Source organism: Spizellomyces punctatus (assembly GCF_000182565.1).
Source record: "Spizellomyces punctatus DAOM BR117 chromosome Unknown supercont1.11, whole genome shotgun sequence".
Lineage (NCBI taxonomy): Eukaryota > Fungi > Chytridiomycota > Chytridiomycetes > Spizellomycetales > Spizellomycetaceae > Spizellomyces > Spizellomyces punctatus.
In genome coordinates, this window is record NW_015971547.1 from 701247 (window position 1) to 724239 (window position 22993).

The following is a 22993-nucleotide window of genomic DNA, read 5'->3' on the forward strand; positions in this document are numbered from 1 at the left end:
CCAGGACCCCAGCAACACCACCAGGAGAAAGCAATGATCTTGAAGCAACAGACTTCCACCAGTATATTCAGCAACTGCTTCAAGTAGCCAAGGATAACATGATACTGGCCCAAGAAAGACAAGTTCAGCAAGCCAACAAGTCTCTCAGCAAAGCTACCCCCTAGGCTCCAAAGTTTGGCTGTCTAGAGAAGGTATCACCCCAGAAGAAGAAGCCCAGAGGCCAGCCCAGAAACTTCTTCACCCCTGGCTTGGACCTTACAGAATCAAGGCCAAGGATGAATTTCAGAATTACACCCTGGAGCTCCCCAGCACCATGAAGATTCATCCAGTGTTCCATGTGAGACTCCTCAAGCCTTACCTGGACCCCACAGAGGAGTTCCCTACCAGACCAGTACCCCCTGAGCCTGAGCCAATTACCAGCAAGGAGAAGAGTTTTGGGAAGTTGAGAAGATTCTTGACCACAAGACCAGAAGGAAGAAGAATCTCTACCTCATCAAGTGGAAAGGCTATCCCTCCTCTCAGAACACCTGGGAACCAGAAGAATACCTCCTACCCCATGGCAGAGAAATCTTGAAGGAGTTCCTAGCCCAGAAGGGAGCTTAATCTTAAAGTGGGGGAGTGTGACAGAATTCTTCTGTCAGTGCTATGGTTATACTGGTTAGATGTGGTTCCAAACTAGTGGTCACATGACTTTGCTGATGGTGTCAGCATTCATTTGACCAGAATTAGATAAATAAGCAGATTTAGCCATTTCTGGCTAAATTAGATGAGTATCCTGACACACTGGCATCTGCCCCTTTCAATCAAGTGGCACAGTGTATTTAGGATGACTTGTCTCACTTGTGATTGGCTATAAATGGTGCAATAGGCTGACAAATAGTTTAGGATGATGTGGGTGAGATCTGATTGGGTAGTTAGGATATAGCATTTGTCAGCCCCTTTGTCTATAAAAAGAGGACCTCTCTGAGGCCCCTCAAAGGAAAAATAACAAGTAGTAACCAAGTCTTCCCTAGTTTTCTGTTGTCTTCTTGTCCCTGCTGTATAGGTGGAGGCATTGCAGATAAACAAATCACGATTCTGGACATGGATATGAAGGAGCAGATGGCTGATTACTTCACCAAGCCATTAACCCAGGAGGATCATAATCGATTGAGACAGCGAATCATGAGTGGACTGGATAATATTCAAATGCACACATGACCCATGTATGTGGCAGCAAACTTTGTGGAAGTGCAACTGGATGATAATGGTGGAATGTGAAAAATGAATATGAATAATATTATCTACACAGCAATACCCAAACCACCCAAACCACCCAGTCCGCCTGCACTGCCCACACCACCAAAACCACCAAAAGGACCAAACAGACCCTCAAAACCCTCCAAATCCTCGCCCTCCAACTCCTCCTCAGTCTCCTCCTCCCCCTCTTCCTCACCCCTTCTCACCACCTCCGCAAACTCCTCCCCTTCATCCATCACCACCTCTTCCAAGAGTCTGGTGAGCTTCGTGATCTTGTCACATACTGCAACTGCAGCCTTCTTCTTCGCATGCTGGGCTTTCTCCTTCTGGAGCTCACTAGGTGGCCATGAGCCTCCAGTCTTGTACCCTCTGTTCAAACTAAGGTCCTGGAGACCATGGTATGTGCCAAGTGCTTGCAAATGGATGGGACTCTGTACAGGCAACAACCGCATAACATCCCTCTCAGTCTTGGCCAAACCCAAATGCCTTCACAACACCTCCTCTTGGTCCTTCCGATGTTGCAAAAAGGCCCAATGCCGTGCTGCCTCCACAAACTCGCTTTCAAGTGTGCTCAGTCTGTGTGCAGGCTCCGGCATCTTCCCCACCACACTGGCTACCCTTCCTCTTAGCCCCTAAAACCACAGCCTCAAAAACCCTCCTCCTGGGTCTCTCCTCCAAAATGGAAGTCTCCCTCCCTATGCCAGACGGTCCCACACCCAACACCACACTTGGAGTGGTGGTCTCGGCCTCTGAAGGAGGAGGGGCTGGGAAAAGCCCTGGTTGCTCCATAGGGACCAAAGGGACATCAGAACTGGCTGTGGAGCTCTCCGCTGTCATCTCACACAACTGCCACGAGAACAAGGTATGCAAAGTTTCACTGGGAACTTTGCCTTTTCCCTTCTCTTCCTTGGGGGCCATACTACAAAAAAAAAAAAAAAAAAAAAACTGGAAACACCATTAGCAGCTAGCCAAATGAGCTCTGCAAGTCTGCAATGCTGTCACAGCAGGTCTTACAGTTGATAGAAGTATGTGTGAAAGTGTAGAAAGTCAGTGGGCAATGGGTTCTTGTCTTGTAAAGAAAATAGCAGTTCAGACTTTTGACAGGTCTGAGTGGGGGTGTTAGCGATCACAGGTAGCAGACCTCTAAGCCACTTAACCGCTACGCCACGCAGGCGCATCTTCACTGTGCCACGCGCCACATGTGCCATGCGCGTCATTAGATTTCTCTTGCATCGCTAGTAGTATATTCAATGGTGACTTCTTAACATACAATAGACTTACATCTATACAAGAGTATAGTTCACTCTGTTCCTACTCTCTATCACTAATACATTCCCTATAGGAATATACCCTCACTAGCTAACAATCAGAACTCTTTTCTTGTTGTTTGAATCAGTTTCCTAGCACAATTTTCAATAGGTTATGAGCCCTGAATAGGCATAACTGACTTCACAACTTCAAAAAACTAGATTTTGATCTCCACACCTACCTACCTGTCTATTTGACATCCTACCTGCCTACCTACCTGCCTCCTTACCTTCCTATCATCATCATCAGATCATGTGCAATCACACAGTACCCTGTCCCATCATACTAACTTGCCTTTGACTAGCAATGTCAGAAAATGATTTGACAAGAATATAGCTGCACTGTAGGGCTTTCCAGATATGCTTTGGTTTGAGTCAATAGGTTCAGGACTTGCCGAGTTTGTTATTCAATTTCTGTCACGGACCTGCATGCAGGTTGATGAATGAATTCACTTAATTCTAAACAACGAAACATATGCCCTGTTTATATTCCAGGTAGAGACACATATGGAAAGACTTGTATTTAAGGTCTATATGCGTGGCAACATCCAAGCGGGTCCCAAATAATGCTTAGACCCCATGCAATGTATGATCGATCGATCTCACATGATACCCCAGCTCATGTGATATGTGGCACCTATATGTCACCAGCAGCTCGAGATCTCCGCAGTGTAGCATGCTACAGGGTGGAGAATCGACACCAGCGTTGCGCACTCTAGAGAGACGTGCATCAGTATGAGCGCAGCGTCCGCTTTGGAGCCGCTCTCCAGAATTCTGGCTGAATTGCGGTCCCGGTACGTTCTTTGTGGTCGAGCTATGGTACCAACTTGGAGGTCTTATCCGTCGTCCTTTCCTTGTATTTGAACAGGAATGACGATGCTCGTCTGAGAGCCGCAAATGAATTGAGAGACCACGTAAAGTATTTCCGCACCTGTCTGGTTGGAGTCACACATCGTTGACATCTAGAATAGGTTATAGCTGTTTCGCGCGAGATTTCAGGGGAGGCATTCACCAAATTCGTGAATGATGTGAATCGCCGAATATTTGAACTTATTCACAGCAACGACAACAATGACAAGATTGGTGGAATTTTAGCCATTGGTATTTCAGTGTAGAAACTGCGACATGAACGCTTGCCAGGATGGTTGATAGGTGTCATCTTCAGACAAGCTGATCGATTTCGATGGCGAAGAAAATACCACCAAAATTACACGATTCGCAAATTATCTCCGAATTGTTTTGCCGGGGAGTGATCCACAAATTACAATCCTGGCAGCGAAGGCATTGGGTAAGCGGAAGCCTGCCAAGTGATGCCGATAAATTATTTACCTATCTTTTGCAGGACGCTTGGCGCTTTCAGGTGGTACACTCACCGCGGAGTTTGTGGAGTTTGAAGTAAAGCGCGCTCTCGAATGGTTGCAAGGTAAGGTGAAGCGAGCTTAGATACTGTCCTGTATTCTTAAGACCAAATGCCTATAGGAGATCGACATGAGGCCAGGCGCTATGCCGCAGTGCTTGTACTACGTGAATTGGCCGTGAGTGCCCCCGACGTTGATATACGCCTACGTTGGGCAAATCCTTGACCTGATTTGGGCGGCGCTGAGAGATAATAGGGTAGGTATGCGATAGAGTACCACTGAATATCAGACTATCTCATCAATTGGCAGGTAGTGATACGAGAAGGGGCGGCGGATGCACTTAACGCGACGTTGGCCCTCGTTCAAGTCCGAGAGAATAGACAAAGGAAACAGTGGTATCAGAAGATCTTAGAAGAAACTCAAAGAGGCTTCAAAACCGGCAATGCAGATGCCATCCACGGATCGCTTTTAACGTTAAGAGAGCTGATAAGTCAGAAAGGGATGGTAAGACTAAATATCATCGCTACAGTTTGCGACACGATTTTCAACTCTGGAAGCTAGTATCCCCAAGAAAAGTACAAAGGTCTATGTGAATCGGTGTTGAAGTACAAGGATCATCGAGATGGCCTAGTTCGTCGTACCGTTATCTTGATGATTCCATCCCTAGCACAATTCGACGCTGCGGATTTTGTCGCTGCCTATTTGAATGGGTGTATGGCATATTTACTCTCGCAGCTGAAGAAGGACCGTGACCGCTCAGCGGGTGAGCTGATGAACTGCATTTGAGAAATTTCCGATATGTACTCAACACATACCGTCTTCTTACAGCCTTTATCGCAATCGGTAAAGTTGCCATTGCTGTTGGAAGCAGCATAGGACCATATCTGGATGGAACGCTTCAGAATATCAAAGATGGCTTGAACATTAAAGGGTCGTTACACTCTTTAAATGTTATTTTCAAGCTAGCTTAAACCGTCTCATACGTTGACCTTACAGGAGGGGCAGAGTTACCCATGAAGCACCTATTTTCCAGTGCATCAGCATGCTTGCTCAAGCGGTCGGTCCAGCTCTTACCAAATACATGCACGATCTACTTGAGCAGATGTTTTCCGGTGGACTTTCTGAGCCATTGCGCCAGGCTCTGGTTGACCTCTCGGTGTACATCCCACCACTCTTAAGTATCATCCAAGGTATTGCAGTCCTATATCCCTACTGTTATTAGGTGCTAGGCTACCCATCAATCTAATGACCTGATTTATGTTAAAGAGAGATTATTGAACTTGCTTTCCATGATCCTTTGTGGTCAACCATATCGCCACCCGGGCTCACCAGCGCGTACCACGCAAACACCTCTCACGGGCACTATGCGAGATTTTCAGGTGCGACGGAATGACTGTGGGTCCACCGTATCTTCTGCTTAATCAATTATTTGACCAGACCCAAACCGAAGTCCATGATGTCGAAACCATAATACTCGCCTTGACTACACTAGGAGGCTTTGACTTTGCAGGTTCTAATGTGATTGCTCTCGGTACCTGTAGCCACATCTAAGCTCATCTAAATGTCCTTAGGGTACATGCTGCACGAACTCATTCGCGAATGTGCTGTTTCATATTTGGACGACGATAACACGGAAGTTAGAAAAGCGGCTGCTCTGACCTGTTGCCACCTGCTTGCGCGAGATCCTGTGTGCTACCAGGTACCTGTTAATATCTTTCACTGTCGCAGCTTCGTCAAGACATTGTGTGACCCTTGAAATAGACCAGCAATCATGCCATGCAAATCATGGGCGAAGTATTAGAGAAGCTTCTAACTGTTGGAATAACTGACCCAGGTCCGGTAGCAGTGCATTCAAGGGGTTGGCATGATTCCCTCATTCACGCAGAATCGCTTCGCAGATCCGGTTATACGGCAAGCGGTTCTATCCTCTCTAGACGAACGCTTTGATTATCACTTGGCCCAAGCCGAACATATACGCACGCTCTTCATTGCACTGAATGATGAAGTTTTTACGATACGTGAGCTGGCGATAACGATCATCGGTCGCTTGACAGTTCAGAATCCGGCCTATGTTCTCCCGTCACTGCGCAAAACCTTAATTCAGCTTCTAACTGAACTAGAGTATTCGGGGGCAAGGTAGCGCAATGATCAGGATGTCTGTCATAGTCTACGTTGTTCCTAATCACATCCACTTAGTCGTCAACGAGAGGAAAGCGCTCGGCTTCTGAGTCATCTCGTCTCCGCCGCTCAAAGGCTTATTAAACCCTATGTTGAACCTATTCTGAAAGTGCTTCTTCCCAAAGCGAGAGATCCAAGTTCTGGGGTTGCGTCGAGGGTGTTGACTGCCATTGGGGAACTCGCACCAGTTGGTGGTGAAGGGCTGCTTCCTTTTTTGGATGATTTGATGCCGATTATTATGGAGACCCTGCAAGACCAGAGTAGTTCCACGAAGCGGGAATCAGCATTGCGTACGCTTGGCCAACTGTCGAGTAATACCGGCTGGGTCGTGGAACCTTACCTCAAATACCCGAATCTCCTTGGAGTGTTAATTGATATTTTGAAGACCGAACAGTCACCTGGGATTCGCCGAGAAACCGTGAAAGTTATGGGCATCATTGGTGCCTTAGATCCTTACAAGCATAAGGTAGTGAAGGTGCGATTCTCATACTTCGTCTTCACCATTAAGCAATTTTTTAGATTGCATCGCGAGACCCTGAAACCGTCATTAGTGGAGCTATTGCAGAAATTCAAGCAATGCCCTTAACCATGAGTCCATCAGCGGAAGATTATTATCCTACGGTTGCCATAAATGCGTTGATGAAGATATTACGTGACCCATCCTTGAGCATTCACCATACAGCCGTCATCCAAGCTGTGATGTACATCTTTAAAACCCTAGGACTTAAGTGTGTCCCGTTCCTGCCGCAGGTGAGGAATCCAGAAGCCTTGTACCACCCTATAGGTTTACTCACTAAATTCACAAGATTATGCCACCATTTCTTACCATGATGAGGACGTGTCCAATTGGGATGCTGGAGTTTCACTTCCAGCAATTGGGACTTCTGGTCTCTATAGTAAAGCAACACATCCGCAGCTACCTAACGGATCTACTTTCGCTGATACAAGAGTACTGGAGCCCGACATCGAACATTCAAATTACTATTTTGTCTCTGGTGGAAGCGATTGCTATAGCGCTGGACGGAGAATTCAAGGTCTATCTACCCACCCTCCTTCCTCAAATGCTCCAAATCTTCGATGCCGATACAAGCGAAAGACGTCAGCCAACTCAGAAGGTTCTGCATGCAATGATAACATTCGGTTCCAACTTAGAGGAATATTTGCATTTGGTGGTACCCGTGGTAGTAAAGCTTTTCGAGAAACCGGACGTTCCAGTGCATCTGCGCAAGCATGCCATTCAAACAATTGGCATGCTTTGCAAGAAAATTAATTTTGCCGACCAAGCCTCGCGGATTATCCATCCGCTCGTTCGTGTGCTGGCAATACCGCAGCCGGAACTGCGTGCAGCGGCGATGGACACGCTTTGCGCCCTTGTGTACCAGCTGGTGTCCGATTTTGCCATTTTTATCCCCATGATCAACAAGGTAGCGTCCATTCTTTGATTCGATCCCTCACCGTAGACTCAACTAAATGGAATCACCAGATGTTGGTTAGGCATCACATACAGCATCCGAAATATGACCTGCTAGTTTCGAAGTTACTAAAGAATGAACCATTGCCCCAAGAATTGGGTAGTGATGGTGAAGAAAGGTACACCCGAACTGATGCGAGGATGTTTCTACGATACTTACCATCGATAAGCAGATATAGCGAAACCCTCGCCGATGACTCACCCGCAGAAGCGGCAACGAAGAAGCTGCCAGTCAATCAGCAGCAACTCAAGAAAGCGTGGGAAACGTCGCAACGCTCAACAAAAGATGATTGGGCGGAGTGGATCCGTCGCTTCAGCGTGGAGTTACTAAAAGAGTCCCCTTCGCACGCCTTACGAGCATGTGCAAGCTTAGCCGGCGTGTACTACCCCTTAGCTCGCGAACTGTTCAATGCAAGCTTCGTATCATGTTGGAGCGAACTGTACGATCAGTTTCAAGATGAGCTTGTACGTTCTCTCGAAACTGCTCTTACATCCCCAAATATACCGCCGGAAATACTACAAACTCTCTTGAATCTTGCTGAGTTCATGGAGCACGACGACAAGGCTTTGCCAATCGACATCCGCACTCTAGGGCTGTATGCTGCCAAGTGTCACGCATATGCAAAGGCTCTACACTACAAGGAATTGGAATTCATTTCGGAACCCCTCACTAATACCATCGAAGCGCTTATCAGCATCAACAATCAGCTACAACAGCCAGATTCTGCTATTGGAATTCTTACGTATGCCCAACAAAACCATGATGTTGAACTAAAGGAATCTTGGTACGAAAAACTACACCGATGGGAGGATGGCTTGGCCGCTTACGAGAGAAAGCAAGCCGAGGATCCGCTGTCAGTAGAGGCCACATTGGGAAGGATGCGGTGTTTGCATAATCTTGGGGAATGGGAAGCTTTATCGCAGCTTGCCCAGGAACGCTGGGCTTACGCAAACAGCGATGTTAAAAAGGCCATAGCACCTCTCGCCGCTGCTGCGGCCTGGGGCCTCGGTCAGTGGGATCTCATGGATGAATATATTGCGGTAATGAAGCAAGAATCTCCGGACAGTGCCTTTTTCCGTGCCATTCTCGCGTTGCATCGAAATCTGTACCCTCAGGCAGCCCGCTTTATTGATAAAACTCGCGATTTGTTGAACACGGAGCTCATGGCTTTAGTGGGGGAAAGCTACAGTCGTGCCTATAAGTAAGCGTCCATAGAAAGGTATTGTCAGTGAAGCATGTCTAATCGTGTGCTGAAAATTGTAGCGTGGTGGTGCGCATTCAAATGTTGGCCGAGCTGGAGGAAATAATTACCTACAAACAATTGTACGAACAGCCGGACCGCCAGGCCGCTATTCGAAGGACGTGGATGTCGCGGTATGCATTCATCAATGCACTGTCAGGGAGTGACAACTAAACATTTTCTTTTAAATAGGCTGCGAGGATGCCAGAGAAACGTGGAAGTGTGGCAGAGAATTCTTAAAGTTAGAGCTCTGGTGATAGCCCCGCAAGATGACATGGAGATGTGGATAAAATTCGCAAATCTGTGCCGGAAAAGTGGGAGGTTAGGCTTATCGCATAAAACACTCTCTGGGCTGCTTAATGTGGAAGCGAAAGATTTTAGTACCTTGGTGAGTAATTGGGCAAGTGGGGCGAGGAGACACTGATGATTTACTGAACAGATTCACAGGCCATTCGAGATGACGCTCCACAGGTGGTTTACGCTTGCTTGAAGCATTTATGGGCGTCAAGCATGAAGGAACAGGCGTTTGGTCAGATGAAGGAGTTCACAAAGAGTATAGTTGAGAGATTAGGTTTGACGACGCTGAACGATATCCACGCACATGTTGATGGCCAGAGTGGAGATGCTAGTAAACTCGGACCCGTACGACTGTTGGCGCGTTGCTATTTGAAATTAGGCGAGTGGCAGAGTGCGCTTCAAGAAGAGCTCAACGACGTACGTATCAAGGTTTTTGCTGGGCGCACCGCAAAACTCATGCTTACGGTATAGTTATTCTTATCTATTGATAGGCTGTCATACCAGAGATCCTTCGCTCGTATTTGGCTGCAACACACTGCGATAAGGATTGGTATAAAGCATGGCATGCATGGGCCTTAGCGAATTTCGAAGTGATATCTCATTATGAAAAAGTTCATGAGAGTATCCCGCCCCAAATATTAGTTGCGCACGTAGTTCCCTCAGTGCAAGGTACATTCGACTCTGAGTGGTCCCGGTACTTATTCAGCTAAATTCATTCTTGGCTAGGCTTCTTCCGGTCTATTGCTCTGTCGAAAGGGAACTCACTGCAGGACACCTTAAGGTTACTGACCCTTTGGTTCAAGTACGGATTCCAGCAGGATGTAAATATAGCTATTGGCGAAGGCTTTAATAGTGTTAGCATCGACACGTGGCTTCAAGTAATACCCCAGGTTTGTCCCTGTGTGGAGGATTCCATACCCTCATTTTTCTGACCCCTCCTTTTTTGTACTGTACCTCACTATTCCCTCACCTCCATTCGCAGTTGATAGCAAGAATTCACACTCCTAGTCCACATGTGCGCCGCCTAATCCACCAGCTCCTGTCCGACGTCGGTAAAGAACATCCTCAGGCACTCGTGTACTCATTGACAGTTGCCTCGAAGTCTCAAAGTACCTCAAGGAAGAAATCTGCCTTGGCGATCATCGAGAAGATGCGAATGCATAGTGCAGTTTTGGTTGAGCAGGTAGACTTCGCGTGGAGGTCACGCTCGCGCCCCCACCGCGGGCTGAATGGAAATTTCCTCTTCTCTCTTAGGCGTTGCTCGTCAGTCAGGAGTTGATTCGTGTAGCGATTCTTTGGCACGAGATGTGGCATGAAGGTTTGGAGGAGGCTTCAAGGCTCTACTTTGGGGATCATAATGTGGAAGGCATGTTTACGACTTTGGAGCCTTTGCATCACATGCTGGAGCGAGTACGTCAGCATTCTGCAAGTAACGTTTGTTTGTTAGTAACATGCTAATCTTCGATTCAAGGGCCCTGAGACCTTGCGCGAGATTTCTTTCAACCAAGCATTCGGGCGCGACCTTCAGGAAGCTTTGGATTGGTGTAAGCGCTTCAAAAGAACTCAGAACGTCAATGATATTAATCAAGCGTGGGACCTCTACTATCTGGTGGTAGCCCGCAAAACCCATATGTCCTTCTTTGAGGTATACTTATCATGACGACTTTAGGTGTTCCGGCGAATAAATAAGCAGCTGCCGCAGCTGACAACACTGGAGTTACAATATGTGTCTCCAAAGCTATTGGCTGCGCGAGATCTTGAGCTTGCCGTACCGGGTATATAATTGTGAAATTGGTCATGACCAAATTGACTTCTACCAGCTCACCGACCTCTAACATTAGGGACATACCGAAGTTCCGAACCTGTGGTTAAGATCGCGTCTTTCGTACCTACATTAACCGTAATGACGTCGAAGCAAAGGCCGCGCCGCTTAACAATAAAAGGGAACGATGGAAAAGAATACCAATACCTCCTTAAAGGTAGAAAATGGAAACACTTCGCGCTGGCGGCCTATAAATTAACACCATTGGTGATTAGGTCATGAGGATCTTCGGCAAGACGAGCGAGTCATGCAATTGTTCGGCCTTGTCAACACATTACTTGCAACGGATGCGGAAACGTTCAAAAGGCATCTCAGCATCCAGCGTTATCCAGTGATTCCACTTTCGCCAAACTCTGGTCTGATCGGATGGGTGCCCCACTGTGATACATTACACACATTGATCAGGGATTACAGAGAAAGCCGCAAGATCCTATTGAACATTGAACACAGATTAATGTTGCAGGTAGTTATCGGCTGCCATGAAGATGACCAGCGTCTGTGCTAATCCAGCATTGTCTTCAGATGGCTCCGGATTACGACAACCTGACGTTGCTGCAGAAAGTCGAGGTCTTCGAATATGCTTTGGAGAACACCACTGGACAAGATTTATATAAAGTACTTTGGTTGAAAAGCAAGAATTCAGAGGTAATATTTTCTATGCATCATTAGGGCATGTGCCTGTACTTTGGCTTACTTAAGGACACGAAGGTATGGCTGGATCGACGAACAAACTATACGCGATCGCTCGCAGTGATGTCTATGGTCGGCTATATATTGGGACTCGGGGACCGACATCCATCAAATCTCATGCTGGACCGTTTTACTGGGAAAGTCATCCACATAGACTTTGGCGACTGTTTTGAGGTAGATTCAAATCATACTACGCGAATCACTGGTACAGTGTCATGTTTATTGACGTTAGCATATAGGTTGCGATGCATCGAGAAAAGTTCCCTGAGAAAATACCATTCCGACTAACAAGGATGTTGATTAACGCCATGGAAGTACGTATCACCTCGTTATGAGAATTTTACGCTTTCACAATTACGATTAACTTGTTAACACGACATGTCAACCTCAGGTCAGTGGAATCGAAGGGAATTTCCGCATCACTTGTGAGATCGTAATGAGCGTCCTGCGCGACAACAAGGACAGTCTGATGGCTGTGCTTGAAGCTTTTGTGTATGACCCCCTTATCAATTGGAGGTTACTGTCGACGGCTAGTCCGAAGCCAGGTCTTGTTGTTTTTGCTGATTTCTGACTAACCCAGTAAGAATGCTTACCTTGTTTTTTTCTCGACAGATGCCAAACCCATGCGCCAGACAAAAATGGAGAATGGTGAGATCTCTAATGTAATGGGCGTCCGTGGCATCGATCAGAAGTGTGACATCGCAAATCTGTAGATATTTTGGATGAACCTGTGCAAACACGAAACTTTCCCGCCAGTCGGAAGCTGCAGCGAAATGAGAACGATCTTATCGCCAATGGTTGTTGATATATGGTGTTCAAAATCTTTACAATTCATTTATTTTTTTTTTTGCCCTGTAGAGGAGGATCAGATTGGAAAACCTGAGGCGCTAAACACCCGGGCATTAACAGTCATCAATCGCGTTTCGAATAAGCTGACGGGTAAGCTTCTGATATTGGTTTTGCCTGTCTGCGCTCCAGTAGCTGATGGCAATTATTCCGAACAGGTCGTGATTTCAAGCCAAATCAAACGTTGGATGTACGAAATCAAGTGCACCGACTAATTTTACAGGCCACATCACTAGAAAACTTATGTCAGGTGGGTGTTGCTCGACTGTGGATCTTTCTGTTCCTCTACATCTAATCCTCATTCGGGGCTGTTTTCTAGTGTTATATTGGTTGGTGTGCGTTCTGGTAAACTGGCGGTTTGACGGCGTAAGCACGTATAATTGTAATACTATAGTGAGCCGCTAAATCTCTTCTCGCCTTTGAATGATCTTAGGGTTGTGCTGGTGGGTCTTCTTCAATGTTCGGCCGGCCCGCACATCGCTTGAACCAACGCTCCACAGGTCTACATACAATTCGGCCACTCCCGAGTTTGCACTTATACTGAACTAGCTTCGCCCAAGTGCACCCGCTATTTTCTGATGTTTGTGGAGGATGAGAGTCAGAGAAGGTATCTCGTCCTTTCTTAAGCGACATGTCCACGCAGCTCTTGGCTCCAAGTAGCTGAGGTGGCTCGTGATTTGTGATGTTTCTGCGAATGTCCCTCCAGCACTTCTAAAAATGCGTGCACCACTACCAGTCGACCACTGTTAACCAATGGGCACGAATGTTGGCACACTGCAACTAAGATTGCAACCACGGAGTTAACGTGACTGATGTGGGAAGTGACTGTGCGCATTTTATTGAATGAATCCATTGCAACCTACATCTTGGGGTGCCCACTGGTTAACGGTGTAGCGAGTGGTAAGCCATTTCATGATCTCTCTGAACCCCTCCCCATGGCTTCACTTTATGGTGCACTTGAGCAAACAGACAAGGAAAAAGGCATACAAAGCACTCCTGGACAACCTCCCGGAGGAAACAAGGTCGTAGTTCCAGCGGGCTGGGCATCACAGGCGCGGTTTATCCAACCAGTGACTGTGAAGCGAAAACCCCAGTCCAATGGTCCACGCCCTCGATCCATGCTGAAAAATGCTACCAAATGGGCCAACGCAGCCGCTTCTCTGGCAGAAGATTCAGTGGGTTCACCCCGCGAAGACATTCCTGTCCAAGAGCCAGTGCTTCTGTTGAGAGGTAGCCCGGAGCAGAAGGTTCGTAGAGCGCGAGCGTGCGGCGACAATACCGTTGACACTAAATCATAGATATTCAGAAGAGACAAAGAGCACACAACCTGAAGCAATCTGAATCCCTGACAGATATATACGGTAATGTCCCAACAGTTTAAAATCCTATGTGCCTGGGAGCCTTCACTGGTGATTTTCGCTCATACACTAGCGGAACTGCAGACCCCGCAAGTCCAAATGAGTTTTACGCCTTTAAGAAGGAAGCTAAACGACGGAAGGATGTGGAAAGAGGGCGTAATTCTTCCGGTTCACGGAATGATCCAATAGCTCAAGGTTCGACCAATGTTCAGTTCTTTTCGCATTTCCTAATTGTTATATAATCTTCACAGAAACTGTCAATTGGACAACGAGCTCACCGCCTAGTGAGACTATAAAAATGCTCCCAGATAGATCTGTTCAACTTCAGACACCGCTAGATATGTCTGGCGAAGAGGCATACATGAGGAGGGCTCGTTTGACTGGCGCTGGAACTGGTTTGAATGGTCAGAATGCACCAGTGATATCACCGGTCCATCAGGAGCCGTCCAGGGTTGTACTCCTCATCAACATGGTGGGTCCGGGGGAGGCGGACGCAAGCTTGCAGCAGGAAACTGCTGAAGAATGTAGCAGGTATGGCAAAGTGGAGCGATGTACAGTATTTGAGGTACGAAATGCTTGCTGCAACGGAAGGAAACGGTGGGTGTACCTTACCACCCATTTAGGTCCCCTATCATGTTCCTGAGGAAGAAGCTGTGAGAATTTTCGTAGAGTTTTCTGATATTGGATCTGCAGTACGAGGTATGCTGCGATTTTCTGTCTGCCGGACAGAGGACAGTTTATTAGTGCGTCGCGCGATGCACGGAACCACCTTGACTGACCTTACTGCCATTACAAAGCACAATCAGACCTGAATGGCAGATTTTTTGGTGGCAGGGTGGTTAGCGCTTCTTTCTATGATGTGGATCGATTCTACGCCAATCAGTATGATTAATAGTGCAAATGATCAGACCACTGTTTTGTTTGTATTTGGATTGAACCGATGCATTTAATGTACAGTACTGTCCAGTATAAATTAGGTTAATGGTTCCAACCGCTTTTATGTGCCATCAAGAGAGGTGTTAGTGGATAGAAGCTTGCTGGGAAAAGATCTTGCAATTGTCATTGGCGTGCACTCAACGGCTACATTTTTCCAACACTCACAATCTCCACCCAAATTCCATTCTTTGGACGCTGGTCTGCAGCATGCATCTAGACGATGCATCCAGTACTGTGTTAAAGAAGTTACTGACTTCACAGCTGCAGCCCATGTGAGGTCCCCTTGAGCTGGTTTTCGTTATAGTTATGTGGCTAACCCGTAGTTTCTCAGATGTGACGCCGATCCCATTGTATTGGCAGACTACGTTATAGCGTTGCTCAAGCACGACAAGCCAATCGCAGATCTCAAAGCTCTCTGCATCAGTCAACTTGATGACTTTCTCAAAGAAGGTACCCTTGACGATCATCTTTCCGTTTTATGGCGATTTGTTACTCACTCACATGGGTGGATGAACAGCAACGCAGCCATTTGTGTTGCAGCTATTTGACTCGCTGGCATCATTAGGATTCTTGGAGAATGAACCCCAAGCTGTCGGTAACCAAGCTGCCCTTCCACGTCATCAGCACCTGCATACAAGTGCACCAACGACTGGGTTGGAGGAACCTTTACAACCGACCCCCAGAAAAGTCTTCGAGGAGGATGCGTCTGAGGACGAAGACGGTGATCGGAATTTCAAGCATACCCGTCGTGGAGGGCGTGAATCATCGAGCGACAAGGCATCTCCGGCAGCGGACCTCGGAGACCGGCGTGTCGTTCAAAATGACCGGCCGCGAGCAGATGAATCTGCAGGAAGAAAGCGTGGAAGGGGCGAGGATAATATGTATCCTCCACAAGCTTTAGATCCCAGCAGTCAGACTGCTGGTTATCCAAGTAGTAAGCAGGCTAAATATGAGGTACACAACACTTCTGAGCACAAGAGACGGCGCTCAGACGAGCAAGGCGCAGACGACGGAGATGTGCACCGCGCTAAAGTGACACGCGGGTACAATGGCCCAGCTCCGACTGGGTATGGAAACGGATCTACAAGACGGGCCGAATATGAACGTGATGGAAGAGATCGGGATATGCGGGCGCTTAATCAGCGATATCCTCAGATGCTTCCTAATCAAGGTGTGCCACCAGGGCGGTGGGATGGAGGACCTGACTGGAGTAACACGCATCCAACGTCAGGAGCTCCCCTTGCGGAGCGGGAAGCGCGCTTCATTGACAGAAACAATGGGAGATATCGTGGCAGAATGCCGGACCGGCTAGGACGAGGCGGAATGGGACCAACGCGAGGCGGATATATGAACGGTCGCGGGCGTCGTCCGTGTCGGGACTACGAAGGTATCCGTTCTGACTGAGTTGCCTTGTTTCTCCTGGCAGTTATTGACTTGGACCACCCTTATCATAATTTCTGGTCATAGAGAGGGGTTATTGTCTCCGTGGAGATGCATGCCCTTACGATCATGGGGTTGATCGCATTGTGGTAGATGATATCCCAATGGTTGGGGGAAGACCTCCTTTTGATCTAATGGGTCCGGCGCCTCTGGGACCTATGACGGGTATGCGAGCGCCATTCAGCGTGCCTTATAATGCGGGTGTTAGTGGTAGAACACAATATGAAATTGAGCCGTATGGTAAGCAGTAGGTCTTATCTATGGTAATTTTCCACACGGATAGTAATGTTTCAGTTTTAGAGCCTGGAATGCAAATATCTCTGGCGTCCGAGGGGTATGATCCCGAACGTGCTTCTTTTGCTTCAGCTGCGCGGGCAGGCGGCGAGAACGGCGGCTTGGGCAAGGGCGATAACCAAGCGGCGGCTGGAGCGCCGTTCAATGTGCCTCAGGGTCATGGAGGTCCTATTTCTACGTCTCCTGACATTTCTCGTGGCGGCTTTCGCAATCCTCGTGGTTTTAGCCGACGTGGTGGCGGGCGGGGGGGTTTCTTTGGTCATTCATCACAGCGCGGAGACACCCTGTGCGTTCAGTCTATACCTCCCGAGTTCTGTTCAATCGACAAGATCAATGCATTTTTCAAAAAGTTCGGTACAATTACAAATATTAAGTTGGACGTTCCGTCGTCTAAGGCGGTAGTCCAGTTTTCTCGACATCAGGAGGCTATGGCTGCGTATAGATCACCCGATCCCATCTTCGGCAACCGTTTCGTTCGAGTATTTTGGTTCAATTCTGATGCGTCGGCAGCTGATTTCAAAGCTGGTGCGGACGTTCAGACTCCTGCGGTGCCGCAACGCGCGTCTGTTGTGCATCCGGATCCCATTTCATCAGGGCCTGATGATATCTCTGCAACCACCGCCGCAAAAGTAGCGGCTGCGGAGGAGAAGAAAGAGAAAGCAAAACAAATGCTTGAGATGCAGCAATCACTCATTTCAAAGCAACTTGAAGAGCAGAAAAATATTATGGAGAAGCTTCAGTCGAAGAATCTGACGCCTAAAGAAAAGAAAGCGCTTCTGGACCAATTTGAGATTCTTTCTAAATCACTAAAGGATGTCATGGATTCAGCATCCAATCAAGTTTCGGCTGTGAAAGGCAAGGGTGGGCCTGTTTCAAGGACGACGATCATGGAGGAAAAAGAGCGAGAAAGACTAGATAGAGAGTTGGATGCCTTGAACCAAATTAGCACAGCTGATCCAGAACAAGGGGGACGCGCACCGGATGCCGCTCTAGTGGCCGAATTGGAAGCTTTGAAAGCACAGGTACTCTCAAACGAACGAAGAAATCGTATTACTGCAAACACTAAAACTTTCCCATGATCAGGCGGCGGAACGTGGAATTGATCCGGCCGCGGTGATTGCTGCTGCTACTATTCCTCGAGGCGGCGGAACTTACTCAAGAGGGCGGGGACGCGGTTCCTGGGGAGTGGGCCGCGGAGGGAGTCGCTATACATTGGATAATCGGCCAACCAAAATTCGCGTCGAAGGCCTTATATCACCGGCCCACTTAGCGTTGCGATCGCATTTTGAGGTCAGTACTATATAGACGCTCTAGCATATTAGATTTGGATAATCTTACCCTTCCGCAGAGATTTGGAACTGTAAGTGGACTAACACTCTCTGAAGACAATACTATGGCCGTCGTCCAATTTGCATCAAGGAGGGACGCAGAAAAGGCAAGTCATGTTCACCTTCCGTGGTGCACGGAGAGCTTTAGTCCGTCCTTGAATGACTAACTGACGGGCCCTTCCCCAGGCGATGTCTGAGCCTCTAACTTTTGTGGGCGCAGATAAGGCGAAACTCTCCTGGTTTACTGGCCATTTGGCGACCCCAATTGGAAATAGCTCTGAGGAAGAGATTGGTATAGCTGATAGGGAAATCACAGCGGCGAAGGGTGGAGAGACTAGTGAATTGGGTTTAGATGCCACCAAGACGTGGGAGGAGGAGGACGATGACGATGATGATAATGAAACGTCGTGGAAGCGACGTTGACTCTCTTTGCGTGTAAATCTTTGCAATCACAATTAATCACATTTCTGCTCGATATAATTTTTTGTTACAATTCATTGATCTTTCAGATATCGACTGTGCCAATTAGTGGTGAAAACGTCCTGTCCGCTCTCCCACTTGAATTATAGGACCGGCAAGTTGTCTGCTTTTTGCGTATCGAATATTTTCTGGTCATTGCAAAACATCTATTCTGAAAGTGTAAAAAAGGAAATAGGGATGGCGAAGGGAATGGTATACAAAACAAGGGGAAATGGGCAGGGCTATAAAAGGCATCCAACTAACTACGATCCTAAGCATTGACCTGGCGACGAACCATTTCCCTGGCCCACTTGGCAACTCCTTTCGCGTCTTGGTCCATGTTGCGATCGGTCTTAATAGATTTCAACAACACTGAAATCCACTCGGCGGAGAAAAGGGGCTTGAACTGACCCAGTGGGAGTGCGTCGGCTAGATCTCTGTCGTTGTACAGAACATTACTCAACAACATCGAAAGATATGATATATTCCACGCCCTTACCCAATAAGGCCAACAAGACTTGACGTAACCTGTGTGCTTCGGGGTGCTTCGGAGGTGGCGATCTCCTGAGCAAAACCGAACATTTGCGCCCCGTAGTTACCGAGCAGGTTTGCTAACCGTGCCAGTTAGGAAGGTTAAGAGAGGACATGAAGCCGAAAGGTACAACCCACCTTTGCCTGCAGTTTTCAGCCCTTGTGCGATGCCTACATAAGCTTCAATGATTCCTTCGCGTAATTGGTTGCCGTAGTCAAAATCGTATGACGTTGTCTAGAAGAGTTGACCTTTAAGCACCACGGCGCGGCTCATACAACATCAGACCACACGATGTACCATAGTCAGGTTTGCCATTGCACCGGCCTGTTGCAAGACGGCCATGACAATATCCAAATACATTTCAAAGTTACCGCCAATCGCCAGGGCAATATCACCAAATGCTGATAAAATCGAGGGCTTCACTGCTTTATTCAACGCGGGATTCTGTACAAAACATATCAAGACGTTTAGCTCCTCAATCCGATAGTAGGTTGAGCATATATCTAGACTATTATGTACCTGCAAGTTAGCCATCATCAGATTCATCAAAGTATCGCAGAACGGTTGAATTCGCTCGTTTAGCGCACGAGAGATGTCGCCGATCAGGCCGACCGCAATGGAACACATCTACAAAATACATTGAAGCCTCAGACTCTGATCAAAAGACGGTAAATTTACTCATTATAGACCTGGTATTCTTCATGGTTCTGAAGGCACTGAAACAGGAAGGGAGTGAAGGCTTCCATATATCGACTGAAATCGCCTTCCAAAGCTGCTCATACCGAACGTAAGTGCCCACCCTTCGTAGCAAGGAGTATCAAGAGCCTTACCAACGGTCAACGCCCCGACAGTCAGAAAAGCGTCCTCCAACACAGTGGATGATCTTGATGCTGACGACATGAGCATCAGTAGAGCCTGCATAGTACGGTCCGCAATTGGAACCACAAGGTTGCCCAAGCGCCGAACAATTGCCTATTAGGTGCAACCAGAACAATACTTAGCCAATAGGATTACCGGGCGATTGGGGGGAGCAGCTTACCGTCATCACCCCACACAGGTTTGACTGCAGCTCAAAGTGGAGTCTCCTATCATCGGCACTCACAAGCTGGTTCTATAATTGTTCTTTGTTAGTCGACGGTGCGACCAGGCAAATCCATGGGAGAAGGCACCTGAGCAGCCAGCGTGTATTCCAGCCTGTCCAAAATTACAATGGCGAGTTTATTTACTGTCGCCAAACAGTCCTACAATATATCAGGAAACATTAGCACAACCCAGTCAATGCAGCCAGCAAGAACATGACGGCGTACCTTGGCGCAATGAGACACGAGAGTAGCCATCGCCTCGTAGACACTTGCTCTGTAATTTGCGTCTTGCTGCGGACTGCATGGTGTGTACTATGCACATGAGCACACTCCATTTTAACCACGGTTGCCAGGAGGACAGAGAGCTTGCCTTTCCCCAGCGGCGTTCAAGGCTAGCACGATCGTCTCGAAGTACATGGATAAGGGATATATATCTGCGTTTTCTTCCGAAACTCCCAAGTTTTCGCCTAAACTCATCAGAGCCTAAATGTTTTCCTTGTTTTAGATATGCACCACGATAGTAATGACAGTAAACTACGTTCTTACCCAAGCACAATTGGACGCTACCCGCGGGTGATCCTGCAATCCTCCCAGGACCGCGACAATGAAGGGTTCAAGAAGATCTGGCTTGATGTAAGTCGGCAAAATCTCACAGATTCGGCCTAGGGTCCAAGCAGTGGCATCTTTGACTTGGAGTACGGGATCTTTCATCATGCCAATCAACAATGGCAGTGCCTTATATCAGGCATGCAGCCTCTATTACTGAACTGCCTATATCTGGACTATCAAAAATAAGCACATACCTGCACAACCAGAGGACCCAGAATATCCGGGTTTGGGCCGTCCAAAATAGAGCCTGCGAGCAGTTAGAACCACGATCTATATGTTCACGACATGGACATAAAACCTACCGAAAGCCATGATGGAGGCATCTTTATACCTCCAATCTGAGCTTTGGATATGAGCCTCAACGAATTGCAGTACAGATGGGACAATCTGCTCCCGGGCAGCGGCTGCCAGAAGAGACAGGCAAGTAGCTGCAGCCATAGAGACATTCCATTCATCTTCATCATCGTCCTCCTCCTTCTTAGTCATCAGCCACCACAGAGCGTCCACCAAATCCGCCCCTGCCGTTCTGGCGAAATGATGATTCGTTCTGCTGGCGTCCCCCTGAGCCAGACAAGGATTAAAATCTATCTGTAGCGACGAATGATTCTACGGCCTTACCTCTTCCTCGGCGTCTTGATCCGCTTCGATATCGATCTCTTCCTCACAGACAGTTGACCAAAATTCAACAGCCTGCAGAACGATCTCCTCCTTCTCTTGTCTCATTCCCCATAGGGTAAGCTGAAGAAGAGTATGATTATTAGCATATTCATCCATAAACCTCACAAAGATCCTACCGATCCCAACGCCTTGTGCATGTAGTCGTTCATGAAGTCGTAGTAAAGCGACATGATCTTCACCAAGCATTCAAATGCAGCTACTTGGACCTCCGGAACCTCGTTGCGAGTAGCTTCGCAAACAATCGTCATTATATAGTTCCGCTCGCCCTGTCCGGTCACGCGTTGCGTCAATTCAGTACAATGGAGAGGCCAAAACGCATGGTACGCACCTCGGCTTCAAAATTTTGCTTAACGAACTCCAAAGAATTATACAGGGCACTCAGAGCGGCTTTTTGCACCTCAGAACTGAGCAGGACTTGATGATCAATACCATTGACCAACTTAATCGTCCAAACAGCAACATCTACCTTGGCTCTTCTTTTCTGGCCCCTGACACTACCGCGGTGAGGATGTGGTTTGCGTGTTGTTGAAGAACATTGGGATCCTGCATACGGAGATCTTAGCACAAGCTCGAGAGAATCCACCGCCCTCGGAATTGTCGACGCACCACTACTTCGCAAATCAAGCCCAGTGCCTGGAGTGATGCTTGCTTCAATTTCGCATTGTCGGTCTTGGTGACGTTATCCAACATGCCAGGAATCAACTCCGGCCAGCCGCCTCGTGGAAGCTCGATAGCTGCGATCGCTTGGACGATCTGCATCAATTAAACAAGTCAGGCATACAGCGAGATTAAGGAGGTACTGATGAGAGGGCAAATTCCGGAGTACCTGTGCAGCCACATATCCGACTCGAGAGTTTTCCGAACCTAAGGTATGCAATACCTTGATAAAAAAGAAAGCATGAATTGAAACTGGAAACACATCGGGTTGCCAAAACTTTTTGTACATACCGCAGCCTTGATCCCCGAATGCGTTTGCGCATCCGTATGGATCCATCTCGTGGCCAACTCCTCCTTCCTGGGCGCTTCCTATCATACTCAGTAAGTAACGTATCGTGTACACTGTCGGAGGCCCGACAATAGACCCTACCTTGGCAGTTAAAGTATTCTTTAAAGCAAGACCGGCAGCTTGACGAATATGCAAGGCATTGGCTTCACTTGTAAGTTCTTGACAAAGGGCGGCTGCATATTGTGGCTGCCCCGCACACATGAGTAAGTTGCCGCAGCGAGAACAGTGGCACAACACCATACGGCCGACTTACGAAAGATTGCTCCGCGTAGGCCGAGAGTTGCGCTTCCGCATTCTCTCGATGCTCTATTGGGAGTCATATTCAGCACCGTTGGATTAGTTTCCAAACCCTTGTCATCACAAGGTAACCTACCCGGTGAGAGCGTAGCTTCCAAGAGCGGTGCTAGACTCATCGTCATGTGTACCGACCGAGCTATAGCTAACTAGAAGACAGGAAATAAATGTATATGTACAATATTGCTCTGTCGAGGTAGATGAGAGAAGTCACACAGGTCGTAATTGGGCAGAGCAACCCGTCAAAGTGCTGTTTTACACGACGCAAACGACGTTTTCTGTGATCACGTGATTTATGTCGACGCAATTCAATTCGGACAAGCATCCGGACAAGACATATTGATGCGGTGCTCCTCCTTTATCGCACTTCAAATTCCTGCATACAAAGAGAAGACATCAGGAAATCTGTATGCAGCTGAGCTATGCCAGTGCGTCATATTATGAAAACGATCTGTACGGTGACAGCGACCATACCTGCCGGACAGTTTGATGGCCGCCGCAAGGCCCGACCTAAGTGGATACTAAGCC

At 47.7% G+C, this 22993-nt stretch overlaps 5 protein-coding genes across 5 annotated transcripts; 3 read left to right on the forward strand and 2 right to left on the reverse strand.

Moving 5' to 3' along the window:
- Window positions 1-1283: 1283 nt before the first annotated feature.
- SPPG_06306 (uncharacterized protein) lies at window positions 1284-2157 on the reverse strand (the record flags this gene model as incomplete). The annotated part of the gene is made up of 3 exons (XM_016754520.1): window positions 1284-1670; window positions 1737-1871; window positions 1954-2157. The coding sequence occupies 3 exons, from the start codon at window positions 2155-2157 to the stop codon at window positions 1284-1286; spliced, it is 726 nt and encodes a 241-aa protein (XP_016606664.1).
- A 1124-nt stretch (window positions 2158-3281) lies between these two features.
- SPPG_06307 (uncharacterized protein) lies at window positions 3282-12798 on the forward strand (the record flags this gene model as incomplete). The annotated part of the gene is made up of 40 exons (XM_016754521.1): window positions 3282-3340; window positions 3415-3460; window positions 3518-3647; window positions 3712-3834; window positions 3889-3969; window positions 4026-4081; window positions 4214-4408; window positions 4466-4667; window positions 4733-4835; window positions 4901-5094; window positions 5171-5283; window positions 5342-5414; window positions 5476-5603; window positions 5666-5738; window positions 5803-6040; window positions 6101-6548; window positions 6602-6832; window positions 6889-7506; window positions 7566-7672; window positions 7727-8755; window positions 8818-8928; window positions 8987-9182; window positions 9242-9508; window positions 9583-9760; window positions 9818-9981; window positions 10074-10274; window positions 10346-10501; window positions 10563-10700; window positions 10761-10866; window positions 10933-11070; window positions 11129-11376; window positions 11436-11558; window positions 11622-11777; window positions 11843-11917; window positions 11995-12148; window positions 12216-12251; window positions 12317-12400; window positions 12462-12542; window positions 12608-12699; window positions 12769-12798. The coding sequence occupies 40 exons, from the start codon at window positions 3282-3284 to the stop codon at window positions 12796-12798; spliced, it is 6981 nt and encodes a 2326-aa protein (XP_016606665.1).
- Window positions 12799-13049: 251 nt separating this feature from the next.
- Window positions 13050-14819, forward strand: SPPG_06308 (uncharacterized protein). The gene is made up of 5 exons (XM_016754522.1): window positions 13050-13696; window positions 13756-13810; window positions 13892-14002; window positions 14059-14372; window positions 14431-14819. Exons 1-5 carry the CDS (start codon window positions 13262-13264, stop codon window positions 14617-14619), a joined length of 1104 nt encoding a protein of 367 aa, XP_016606666.1. The 5' UTR covers window positions 13050-13261; the 3' UTR covers window positions 14620-14819.
- A 30-nt stretch (window positions 14820-14849) lies between these two features.
- On the forward strand, window positions 14850-18285 carry SPPG_06309 (uncharacterized protein). The gene is made up of 8 exons (XM_016754523.1): window positions 14850-15015; window positions 15075-15193; window positions 15261-16130; window positions 16211-16423; window positions 16484-17499; window positions 17561-17767; window positions 17826-17912; window positions 17992-18285. Exons 1-8 carry the CDS (start codon window positions 14951-14953, stop codon window positions 18226-18228), a joined length of 2814 nt encoding a protein of 937 aa, XP_016606667.1. The 5' UTR covers window positions 14850-14950; the 3' UTR covers window positions 18229-18285.
- A 103-nt stretch (window positions 18286-18388) lies between these two features.
- On the reverse strand, window positions 18389-22898 carry SPPG_06310 (karyopherin beta). Its single transcript, XM_016754524.1, has 24 exons — window positions 22545-22898; window positions 22425-22477; window positions 22253-22357; window positions 22114-22191; window positions 21992-22045; window positions 21772-21918; window positions 21632-21708; window positions 21494-21569; window positions 21282-21431; window positions 21106-21225; window positions 20790-21048; window positions 20682-20734; window positions 20425-20613; window positions 20249-20361; window positions 20104-20176; window positions 19966-20037; window positions 19836-19907; window positions 19627-19768; window positions 19486-19568; window positions 19316-19423; window positions 19094-19240; window positions 18934-19030; window positions 18764-18875; window positions 18389-18701 (listed from the first exon to the last, which is right to left on the reverse strand). Exons 1-24 carry the CDS (start codon window positions 22588-22590, stop codon window positions 18536-18538), a joined length of 2592 nt encoding a protein of 863 aa, XP_016606668.1. The 5' UTR covers window positions 22591-22898; the 3' UTR covers window positions 18389-18535.
- Between the last annotated feature and the right edge of the window lie 95 nt (window positions 22899-22993).

Coding starts and splice junctions, on each gene's coding strand:
- SPPG_06308 (XM_016754522.1), top strand. CDS start 13,262: ATGTGGGAAGTGACTGTGCGCATTTTATTGAATGAATCCATTGCAACC. Junction 14,003..14,058: donor GAATGATCCAATAGCTCAAG/GTTCGACCAATG, acceptor TAATCTTCACAG/AAACTGTCAATTGGACAACG. Junction 14,373..14,430: donor AGCGATGTACAGTATTTGAG/GTACGAAATGCT, acceptor CCACCCATTTAG/GTCCCCTATCATGTTCCTGA.
- SPPG_06309 (XM_016754523.1), top strand. CDS start 14,951: ATGCATCTAGACGATGCATCCAGTACTGTGTTAAAGAAGTTACTGACT. Junction 16,131..16,210: donor TCCGTGTCGGGACTACGAAG/GTATCCGTTCTG, acceptor TTCTGGTCATAG/AGAGGGGTTATTGTCTCCGT. Junction 17,913..17,991: donor CAAGGAGGGACGCAGAAAAG/GCAAGTCATGTT, acceptor GCCCTTCCCCAG/GCGATGTCTGAGCCTCTAAC.
- SPPG_06310 (XM_016754524.1), bottom strand. CDS start 22,590: ATGACGATGAGTCTAGCACCGCTCTTGGAAGCTACGCTCTCACCGG. Junction 21,432..21,493: donor AGCAAAATTTTGAAGCCGAG/GTGCGTACCATG, acceptor GTGACCGGACAG/GGCGAGCGGAACTATATAAT. Junction 19,424..19,485: donor AGAACCATGAAGAATACCAG/GTCTATAATGAG, acceptor TGTATTTTGTAG/ATGTGTTCCATTGCGGTCGG.